The sequence below is a fragment of the Mus caroli genome, unplaced genomic scaffold (genome assembly GCF_978045245.1).
Source record: "Mus caroli unplaced genomic scaffold, Mus_caroli_1 scaffold_13, whole genome shotgun sequence".
Classification (NCBI taxonomy): Eukaryota; Metazoa; Chordata; class Mammalia; order Rodentia; family Muridae; genus Mus; species Mus caroli.
The window spans coordinates 52,326,755-52,337,917 of record NW_028227268.1 but is presented as its reverse complement, the minus strand read 5'-3'; the positions used below and the strand labels follow the sequence as shown (position 1 = coordinate 52,337,917).

The window sequence follows — 11,163 nt, the reverse complement described above, 5'->3', positions numbered from 1 at the left end:
CCATCCTTACCTCTGCCTCACTTCTAACTGCTTTCCTCTGCTTGCATCTCTGTGCTGCTTGCCCTACTTACCTTCCTTCCTTCCTTCCTTCAAATGTGTAGACGAATGTGTGTGTGTGTGTGTGCGCGATATATATGTTCATAACTTTTCGTAAGTCTGAAGTATTTTGCAATTAGAAAAATGTTGACACAGACAGCCACAGAAGCAGGAAGAAAATAGAGGGCGTGGAGAATTAGGAAGGCTTCATGGAAGGGAGTGGGGGTGGGTGATAATGTGACCAGAGGGCATTAGGTTGCTCTCCCATCCCTCTAGTTCTCTTGAGAAGTGGCTTCTGGGGCCAGCGAGATGGTTCGCCAGAGGAAGATGCTTCCTGCTGGGCCTGATGACTTGAGTTTGATCCCAGGATCCACAGGCTAGAAGGAGAAAGCAGTCTCCTGAAAGTCCTGTGACACCACACACAGGCCATGGCATCCCCGTGGGTGTTCACATTAAATAGATTAAAATTAAAAATCAACTAAAACTGTTTGTTTGTTTGTTTTTAAAGAAGAGAGTTCCATGCTGGGCAGTGGTGGTGCACACCGTTAATTCCAGCACTCAGGTGGCAGACGTAAGCTGATCTCTGAGATCGAGGTCAACCTGATCTTCAGAGTGAGTTCCAGGACAGCCAGAGCTACATACCTATCTAAAAAAAGAAAAAAAAAATGCTGAAAGATCCTTAACTTTTCTTTTTCTATTAATTTATTCTCTTATATATTACATCCCAACTGCAACCCCCCTTTTCACCTCTCCCCTCCCCATCCACTCCTCTGCTTCTCTTCAGGAAAGGGCAGGCCTTCTGGGAATATCCACCAAACATGGCATATGGAGTTGCAATAAGAGTGGGCCCCTCCCCTCATATTAGGCTGGGCAAGGCAACCCAGGAGGAGGACAGGGATTCTTCTCCCTTGTTCAACAGCCTTTGCTTGTACATGTGTACACACATGTGTGTGCATATGAGTACGCGTGTGCACACACACACACACACACACACACGTGTACCTCTGAACAGATGCATATGCACATGCATATACCACACACGACAAAACACTAATAGCCCCTCCTACACACAGGAGTTCCAGGTACTAATTGGCTTCCCATTAATTAGTCTCATTGTCAGCACTAAATATCTCTTTCCCTGGGGGATCATTCATTCCTTAACTGTAAGGTAGAGGCAGCAGCTGCCCCAAAGCTGGGCCAGGGGATAGATTGGACTGTTTCACATAGAGCCTTCTAGTTCTTAGTCTTGCAGTGTTTGCTTGAAGACAGGGCCTTGTGTAGACCAGCAATCTACAGTTGCAGTAACCTTGCTTCTGCATCATGCCCAGCTAGGACAGGGTCTTGCTATATAACTTGGTCTGACCTCTAATTCACGATTCTTCAGCCTCCTACCCCAACCTCCTTTTTTTCCCCTCTCTTTTCTCTTTCTTTTTTTTTTTTTTTTTTTTTTTGGTTTTGGTTTTGGTTTTTGGTTTTTCGAGACAGGGTTTCTCTGTGTAGCCCTGGCTGTCCTGGAACTCACTCTGTAGACCAGGTTGGCCTTGAACTCAGAAATCTGCCTGCCTCTGCCTTCCAAATGCTGGGATTAAAGGCGTGCGCCACCACGCCCGACTCTGGTCCAGGGGTCTTGATGAAAGGGTAGGGGAGGAAAGCAAGGTTGCAAAACAAGCAAAGGAGAACCAGCTAGTGCCAGTCTTGCTTATTCTCCTTCACTGCCTTGTGAGGTGAAGGTGGCCATTTATCCCATCCCTGAGATGTTGATTTGTTCATTTATTAACTATCTTTATTAAACAGCCCATGAATCTGGCATTAAGAAATTTATTGAGTATATGCTAAATGCCTCTGTATTATTTAATTCATTTTAGACAGAATCTCACAGGCTGTCTTGAAATTCACTATGTAGGCCAGGCTAGCCCTTAACTTGCTACTATCCTCTGGCCTTTGCCTCCTAAGTACTGGGATTACAGGTGTATACCACCACACCTGGATTTTTGTTTCTTAAGACAAGGCTTGGGCTGGTGAGATGGCTCAGCAGTTAAGAGCACTGACTGCTCTTCTGAAGGTCCTGAGTTCAAGTCCCAGCAACCACATGATGGCTCAAAACCATCTGTACAGCCACAGTGTACTCATATACATAAAAATAAACCTTAAAAAAAGACAAGGCTTCATATAGCACAGGCTGGCCAGGATCTTACTTTGTAGTCCAGGATGGCCTTGTACTTTCTGGAAATCCTCTTGAGCACTTTATTAGAGGTTTGAGCCACCATACCCAGGAGATCTCCACACAGAGGTAGTCCTTTGTGCATGCACCCCTGCATGCATACAAATGCATGTAACAAAATATTGTAAAATAGCGTGCATAGAGGTGATTCCAGCAGGCCAGGCAAAGCAAAGGCCAATGAGAGTGGCCATGGCTAGTGTCTCAGTTGGATTTCTACTTTGTAATAAAACACCCCGACCAAGAGCAACATGGGGAGGAAAGGGTTTATCTCAGCTTACAGTGCTCAGGTCACACTCACTTTCTGCAGGAAGTCAGGGCAGGAACCTGGAAGCAGAAACTGAAGCAGAGGCCACAGAAGATGGCGCAGAGGCTCACTGGCTTGCTCTACCTGCTTTCTTACAAAATCCAGGACCACATGCCCAGGAGTGACACCACCCACAGTGGGCTGGGACCTCCCACATCCATGACCAGTTAAGAGAAGGCTTCACTGGCTTACCCACAGGCCAACCCGGTGAGGGTGTTTTCTCAGGTGAGGTTCCCTCTCCTCAAATTGCTCTAACTTGTGTCAAGTTGACATAAAAGTAGTCAGCACAGCTGGAAATTGGAGAATACTCCAGGGAAAAGAGAAGGAAGTGCAAAGACACGTAAGAGGTGTCGAGTTCTGGGGGCTTCAAGTAGAATATATTTCAGTACATCTGGAGCAAGTTTAAGTATGGTTTATTAGAACATAAAACCAGAAGAGAAAAAAATATATATATGGTCAAAGAACCAGCAGAATCTTGAAAGTCTTTGATATCACTACCCACAAGGCAGTGGGAGTCATCAAACGGTGTTTTTTCAAATTTTGGGTTTTTTTCTCCCTGTCATTTTATAGTCCAGGCTAATAGAAAATGTAATCCTCCTGCCTCAGCTTCCTGAATGGTGGGGTTCAGAAAACCGTTTTAAACAGGACAATGATGTCAGATTTAAGTTTTAGAAAAAAAAAATCACTTCTGGATAATGAAGAATTTAATTGAAGGTGCCAGGCAGAGAGGCCATGTGGGAAGGCCAAATGGGGATTGTAGCTTGCATATCAGGGGCAAGGTAAATGAGTCAGGAGAGTACCAGGAGCAAGTTTGAATGTGCACCCAAATGTGCCAAGAAGCCTCCAGAGAATTCAAACTCACCTAAGCAATGTTTATATTCATTTTCAGAGGGAGTGTTAGTGTTGGAAGAGCTCTTGAAAACTCAGAACCTTCTCCCCTCAACTTCATAGAGAAAGAAAAGCCCAGAGGCAAATTCGCTTGCTCAGGGTCACACAATACATTAGTCAGTGGCAGAACATGTCTGTCTATAGTTACAAAGCCTCACCCATCCTCTAGTGAGACTAACCGGCTGGAGGTGCTGTGCCAACAGGAGTAGATCTGAGGAGCTGGAACAACATTTGAAGGGATTGGATACAGTTTCTTCGTCTTCTGCTTTTCCACTAGCAACTCCAGGGATAGTTCTTTCCTGCAGAACACTGTGCTAAGAGAAGCAGATACAGACCTGTGCAGTAGGAGTGCCTATCTGCTTCCAACATCCCCACTCCAGCCTAGAAAGGGAGTAAAGGGCAGACAGTACCCTGTCCTTCCCTCCCACGTGGTTTCTCCAGCCAAGTTCTCACCGAGAGGCCCCTCCTTCAGCGGCTCCACTGTTACCATGGCAATTGGGTGGGTGGACAGCACGTCCTATCTAGAGGCCAGCAGCCCTCGCGTGGGGAGTTACCATAACAACCCCCCTAGTAATAGAGGGGGTTGGGTCCCGCCTCCCTTCCCCCGCAAATCGAGAGGTAGGTGGTTTGATTGGCAGCTGGGCACACGAAAGAGGGGAAGGGAAGAAAAGGAGTCAAATAAAGATCAACGAAGGAACTAGAGGAGAGGAGGCAACAATAATAAAAGGGGGAAAAGGAAGGGAAGGTGTGTGCGCACGCGCACCAGCGGGTGGGCGCGCTCCTTCCACGCCAGGATCTAGCGAGTCTGGGTCCGCGCTCGCCCTCCGCCCGTTCTCCTGCGCCTGCGCGCAGGTGTCGGCGCCCCGCGGGAGGGGGCGCCCGGCGCGTTCGCGTCACGGTCGGCTCTGCGCGTGCGCAGGGCAGCCGGCGACTCGGGTTGCAGGCGCGCGGGTGAGAGCGCCTGTCAGCCGCTGGGTCGGTCCTCCCGCTGGCCCTCCCCCTCCCCGGCCTTCGGGGCAGGCGCGGTGGAGCCCGCCCCTCGGGTCCCCCGATGGGGGAGAAGCGGCGACGGCGGCAGCGGAGTGAGCGAGCCGGAGCGTGAGTGGCCCCGCGGCGGCCATGGGCGACCCAGCCCCCGCCCGCAGCCTGGACGACATCGACCTGTCTGCCCTGCGGGTGAGCACCACCCCCAGCCTCGCGCCCGCGACCCCTGCCCCTATCCCGAGCTCTCGCTGCTCGGGGGCTTCGCCCTCTGGAGATTCTGGGAGCCAGTTTGGTCCCCACCCTGTGCTGCCCTCCCCCCACACTTGCGTGCCACCCCTACCTTGCTGCTGGGATCCGAGTCCCCTCCTTTATAGGCGTTTGAGGGTCACCTCTGGTGTCCCTAAACACAGCCCTGCATCACCTGCAGAGCCTTTCTTGTGCCCCCCTCTCTCGGCCCTCATGTCTGCTTCCTCCACCTCCTCTTCTGGCTCCTGGAATTTTGACTTTGCAACTGCCTCAGCCTCCCCCTCATCCCTCGTTTTCTTCCTCGCCTACCCCTAAATTGCAAGTTGGGCGGATTTCACCTCCTCGCTCCACCCCACACACCTCCTACGTCTCCATCCCACGTTCACTTTCCCTATCCCTTTTCTCGTGTTTCAAGTGCAGCTTTTCAGACCCAGGCATTTCCGGTCTCGGGGTCCCTGAATATTACATTACTAACTCTGCAGCCGCGTGGGGCTGGGAGGACAGACAAGTGCACAGTGGGAGGAAGGGAAGCCTGGATTTCCTCGGAAACTCGGGCCGGAAGACGATGTTTACATACATGTACAAGCACACACACACACACACACACACACACACACACACACACACAGAACACGCTGCCTGAGGTCAGTAGGGAGGGAACTAGTGGGAGTGGAGGCAAAGGAGAGTTGGAGGGAGGGGCTCATTAGGGAAGCGGTTAAGAGGAAACAACTGTGTCAGGAATGCTTTCAAATAACCCATTTATTGTTCCACGTGGGGCACTTACTCTCTCTCCTTCGGAATTTTCAGTCCAGCATTTGTAAGTGTTTCTCTAGCGGGCAGCTTTGTCTTAAGGGCAACATAGAAATTTCAAGGTGAACCATTCCAGACTGTCTCCCAGGTGGTGTTTTGATTCCGTGCCGGTGAGCTTTCCCAACCGGCGTAGGTGTAGCTAGAGCAGGATTTCCCACCTCATGCTTACCTTCTCAGAAGGTCTCTGTACACATTGGCTTCTGGCTTGTAAATTACCCAGGGAAAAGGCAGCCACCTCACAAGTGCCCCGGATATCACTGGAGGGGAGAGAGAATTGAAGAGAGCAGAGTCATGTTGTTAATTGGGTTTCTCTAGGTGACACAGTTTTTTTTGTTTTTTTTTTTTCCTCCCTTGCCATTCAGGTCATAATTTGTTTGGTGCAACGTTGGGTTATGAGACCTGACTTACTGGAGATAACTTTCTGGAGAACAAGACTGAGTACTGGATCTCCCTCTTCTTTCCTCTCCTCCTCTCTCTCTCTCTCCCTCTCTCTCTCCCTCTCTCTCTCCCTCTCTTTCTCCCTCTCTCTCTCCCTCTCTCTCCTCTCTCCCTCTGTGTGTGCCTGCGCTTGCTTTGACAGGGGAGGTTTTAGGAGATGAGCTTAGTCAGTGTTTAAACTGGGATACTCAAGTCCATTGGGATGTAAGATGGAAATCCAGGTTTTGAGTCAAGTTTCAATGTGCTTGGATTTGGAATGCAATTGCAAATTGAAGTTGTTGATTAACTCTGGCCACAGGTTGTCTGGCTGTGGTGACCATAAAGAAACACTCTTATCCAGTGGGTAGGTGCAGGCAGTGACCTTTGATTTTACCTCTGGTCCTCTACTGCTCTTTTCTCTTGGTTTCTCGGGTAACTTTATCCGGGCCCCCAACTTGGGATTTCCAGAAATTCTGCAGTTACTATTTGCCCTTGGTCATGGTATTTCCCTCCGTGAAGTATGTTAGCCTCTTTCCATGCTTACTCCTCCTGGGGTTCCTCTCCTTCCCTTCTAGAGAACTGGGTGACCTTTTCCTCGTACTTCTGTCTGTCCTGCCTTCTGCCTCTGAAGAAAACAGCTCATGTCTCTCACTCTGGTACTCCAGGACCTGTGGAAGAGCTGTACTTTCTTGAATGGGGCTGGAAAGACTGCTCTCTCCTTGCTGGCTTCTCTCTCAATTGCCAGTCCGGTCCGACACATCTGTGAGAACTGCTTGTGGCTGTCAGGCAGCTGGCCCAGTCACACTTTGTTCTTCTGTTCCCTTTTTCTACATAGGAATGGAATTAACCAAGTGTGCAAGCCTGGTGTCAGAGGTTCGGTTAGGGAGAGGGAAGAGCATCCTTAGGGTTGAGTAGCTAGCCTCTGTGAGCCTCAGATGTCTGTCTCCTCTTGTTTCAAGATAAGGCTTGGTTTTCAGCTGGCTGTGAGAGTAATAGTCTGCTATTAGAGGAAGACTGAGTTGCACTAATTTCTCAGTAAGGTGGCCAGAAGGACCTGCTACTTTGTTACCACACCACCCTTGGCTTCTTGGGCTGTTTGTCCATCAGTATGGTGGTGGAGTGGAGTGGGGGATGAACATGAGTCTGGAGTTGCTTTCCTGAATTGAAAGCCCAGCTTCCTTACCTCCTGTAAGATACAGACGTTGGTTCGTTATCCTTACCTCCCTTCCTTCAGACTCTGCGGTCTAACTTCCCTAAGCTCTGTATGGTGGAATTGGCAATAGCATTAGACATAGTTACTGAAGTTAAATGAAATGGTGCCCAGTAAGTATTTAGCTCAGTTCCTAGCGTAGAGTGACTGTATTACCAGTCAGAGAAGCCTCCTAGAACTCTAATAACACACTCTCTCTCTGCTTTATGTCTCTATAAAATTCTTTTTTTTCCATACTTATTATCACTAGTTGACATAGATCTATTTCTGTCAATCTTGACTAAAATGTGGACTCAGGCTGGAGGTACAGCTCTGTAGTAGTTGTCTGCCTAACACGGGTGACACACTAGGATTTTCAGTGCTACAAAAATAAAAGCATACTGTAAGCTAAAATTCTGACTGTGCTGTTCCCTCTGTGTCCTTGTGCCTAAGCATTTTGTGTAGTGGGACTCAGGTATTTGTTAGGTAAGTGCATGCTGCAACAACTGGAAGCTGTTAGTGTGTGTTTGCTTAAAGTAATAAAGAAAGCTAGACATGGCCAGAGGAGATGGCTCAGTGGGTAAAGGCAGTCACTACCAAGTCTGATAACAACTTGAGCTTGATTCTCAGAACCCACCTGGTAGAAGAAGAAAGTGGGCTGTCCTCTGACTTCTACACATGTGCCAGGCTGCTTGTATGCATGAGGTCATATATATAAACACACAAAGGTATGCACCTATACACACAAATAAATATAAGTAAATATGCTAGGTGCTGTAGCACACACTTTTAATTCCAGAAGAAAAGTAGGTGGAGGTCTTTGAGTTACAGGGCAGCCTGGTCTACATAATAGAGAAACCCTGCCTTAAAAGACAAAACAAAAGTTCAAAGGCAGCCTGGAGTACATGAGAACCTGTCTCAAAAACAAGGACAGAAAGAGTCTTTTCTGAGGTGCTTTGGAATCAGACCTTGCCTTGTGATAAAGCAGAGCTCTGGGTGCTTCTGATCAAGCAATGGCTAAAATAAAGTTTGTATTATCCTAGAGAAAATAGTATGAAGTCATCTTTGCCTGTGTCCCAACTTGGTTATATTCCAGGAGCGTCTTCTGACGTGGGACTGTTGGCTTTTCACAGAGGATAAAGCATGAACAAAAGCAGCTAGAAGGGGGGAGCAGACCCCAGGCTCCCCTGGGGACCTCTTTCCTTTGACATGACTGCTTTTGGTTGACCCACTTCATAAATCAAACAGTTTTTTTTTTACTGTCCAGCAGCTCCAAGTTTTAGACTGCAGTGTCTCTGCAGCTGCGGAGCCAGGCAGTGCGGCTGTATTGAAGTGATGCCACGGCACACCTTCAAGGGACTTGTTACTGACTGGGTGGTAGCTGCTGACAGGTGGTTTTTTTCAAATGACCTTGCATGTTTTGTATCTCTCAAATGATTATGTGTGTTCTTTGAGGATGCCGTTCCTCCTCTGTCTGCTGCTGTAGAGCCAGCACCACTAGAACACTGGCAGCGGGCATATGTCTAGGCCGCTGAGCAGTGTGGAACTGCTGCTGTGTGCTGAGATGCTAACTGTCCACGTGTTGATGACAGATGTCCTAGGCAGATGAATGGGAGGACTGACCTCTTGCAGCAGCGGTGAGGACAATTAGTGACTTTCCCCCTAGAGGATGGCAGGAGGAGGGGGATTTGAAAGCCGTGGTATTTGAGGCGATGTAAAATGTTGCTTTGATAAAATGATGGAAGGATGATGGGAGAGGCCATGGCTGGAACTGGGTGTTCAGTCATTACCCAGACAGGAGAGAGATCACAACCCTTCATATTGTAGAATAGAGCAAATTGCCATAGCTTAGTGACACGTGAAGAACAGTTCTTTGGGAAATAGAGGTGGGCATGTGTGCGTGTGTCTTCATGTGCATGTGTGGGTGCACATAACCTGTGGAAGCTAGGGAATGCTGGCTGTCTTTTTTCACTCTCCATTGTACACCCTTGACACAGTCCCACTGACCCAGAGACTCTCTATTTTGGGTTAAGCTGGCTGCTCATGGAGCTCCTATTATCAACCAGTTTTTTGGGTTTTTGGGTTGTTTTTTTTCTTTCGTTTTTTGAGACAGGGTTTCTCTGTATAGCCCTGGCTGTCTTGTAACTCACTCTGTAGTCCAGGCTGGCCTCAAACTCAGAAATCTGCCTGCCTCTGTCTCCTAGGTGCTGGGATTAAAGGCGTGTGCCACCACTGCCCAGCTCTATCTACCAGTTTTATCTTCTCCCCCTCAATGTTGAGGTTACAGGCACACACAGTTTTGCCTAACTTTTTGAGTGGTTGCTGGGGATTCAAGCTCACATCAAGTACTGTTACCCGATAAGCCGTCTCTGGAGCGGCCAAAAGTGAGGGCTTGACAGTGAAAACAACTGGAAGTGGGGCGAGTGGTTCAGTCAGTGAGCTGTCTGCCATACAAGCCTGAGGGCCTGACTTTGGATCCGCATCACCCATGTGAAAGCCAGGTAGGGTGGCACATATCTGTAACTCCAGCCTGGGCTGAGGCACGTGGGTCCCTGGAGTCCATTGGCCAGCTGGCCTCACCAAATAAATGAGGTGGAAAACCATCAAAGAGAGAAGATACTGATGTTGACTGACCCCCCCCAATTGCATGTGCACCCATATGTCCATGCACACACACGAGTGTATATGTAACTCTGCACCCCACCCCATAACAGAAAGGTAGGGTCAGCAAGACATTGATCTGGTCTCCCTCCCTCCCCAAGAGCTCATGATGCTGTATAAGATGCAGCTTCAGCCTTATTCCACTGAGCTACAAACAGTGCCTAAGACAGAATGAATACGACACAATTCGGGCTACTTAGGACACTTGTCACTTAGGGGAAAGAATGGCAGGAAGTGTTTAACTTCTGTTGACGAGCTTGCAGTTTGATGTAGGTCTATACACAAGGAATGCAGTAACCTGTCCACCCGATCACATGCAAGCATCCTGGGCCTGGAGAGCATCTCCAGAAGCCGTCTGAGTCTACCTGCAGAACTTTGTGTCTCCAGAGTCCCATCAAAGTTGTGGGTGCTGACCTTTCCTTCATCAGCTGCCACTGAGCATTGTCTTGCTGTTGCTATCCAGGTCTAGACCCTATGGGAAGGATGTGAGATTGCATTCAAAGCTATACTAAACTTCTGAAGCAGTACTCTGAGCAGCCACTTAAGAAATGCCTTTGCAAACTCAGACCTGGGAAGTACTACCCCTTCTCCTGCCGGGCGTCTTGTTATATTGCTCAGGCTGGCCTCAAACTCCTGGACTCATGGTCCCAAGTGGTTGGTACTACAGGCATGTATCAATCACTGTGCCTTCCTAGGCTGTCCTGGCCTGTTTGTTTTTATGTTTTTATGTGTATGAGTGTTTTGCCTTCATGTATGTCTGTGTAGCTTATGTGTGTTTGGTGTCTGCAACATCTAGAAAAGGGCATAGGAATTCCTTGGAACAGGAGTTACAGTTGTTAGCCACCGTGTGGGTGCTAGGACCTGAACCTGGGACCTCTGGATGAGCAGGCAGTACTCTTAACCTCTGAGCCATCTCGAGCCCTGCTCTTACCTTACAGTTAGTGTTTCCTCATTATCTTAGGGCTTTCAAGGTTAGGCATTCTTGTTAATCCTGATAGTTGTGAATCTGTACTCATCCGCTGTTGTGCTGTGGTTAGTGAGTAACCAATCATCTTGAAATTAATTTTCAGCCCCACACTCCCTCAGCACCCACCATGTAACAGTTTATGCCAATAATCCTTTAGGCTCTCTATTGAAAAATAGAGCAGAAAGTGATTAAGTTAATGAATGGACTTAAAAAAATCTGCCTGTGTGTGAACGTGTATATGAATTCATGCATGCGGGTGGGTCCCATGGTGTGTGTAGTTAGAAATGAGGACAGCCTCGGGTGTGGGTCCTCGCTCGCATCCCACCTTATTTGAGGCAGTCTTTTGTTCACTACTGCATAGGCCAGGCCAGCTGGGCTGCAAGCTCCCAGAGGTTGTCCCGTCTCCGCCTCCCAGCTTGCTGGAGGGTTACTGCACCTGG

At 48.6% G+C, this 11,163-nt stretch overlaps 1 protein-coding gene and 1 long non-coding RNA gene across 10 annotated transcripts in view; one reads left to right on the top strand and one right to left on the bottom strand.

Moving 5' to 3' along the window:
* Positions 1-57: 57 nt before the first annotated feature.
* LOC147001473 (uncharacterized) lies at positions 58-4,304 on the bottom strand. The gene is made up of 3 exons (XR_015045035.1): positions 3,903-4,304; positions 3,629-3,763; positions 58-682 (listed from the first exon to the last, which is right to left on the bottom strand). It is a non-coding gene; the product is annotated as an uncharacterized LOC147001473 (long non-coding RNA).
* A 46-nt stretch (positions 4,305-4,350) lies between these two features.
* Mink1 (misshapen like kinase 1) overlaps positions 4,351-11,163 on the top strand; it is a 53,384-nt gene continuing 46,571 nt past the window's right edge. For all 9 annotated transcript variants that reach the window (XM_029484119.2, XM_029484118.2, XM_021176952.3 and 6 more), the window contains exon 1: positions 4,351-4,625. In XM_029484119.2, the coding sequence (XP_029339979.1) occupies positions 4,569-4,625 (57 nt within the window). In that variant the 5' untranslated portion in view covers positions 4,351-4,568. The remainder of the gene's footprint in view (positions 4,626-11,163) is intronic.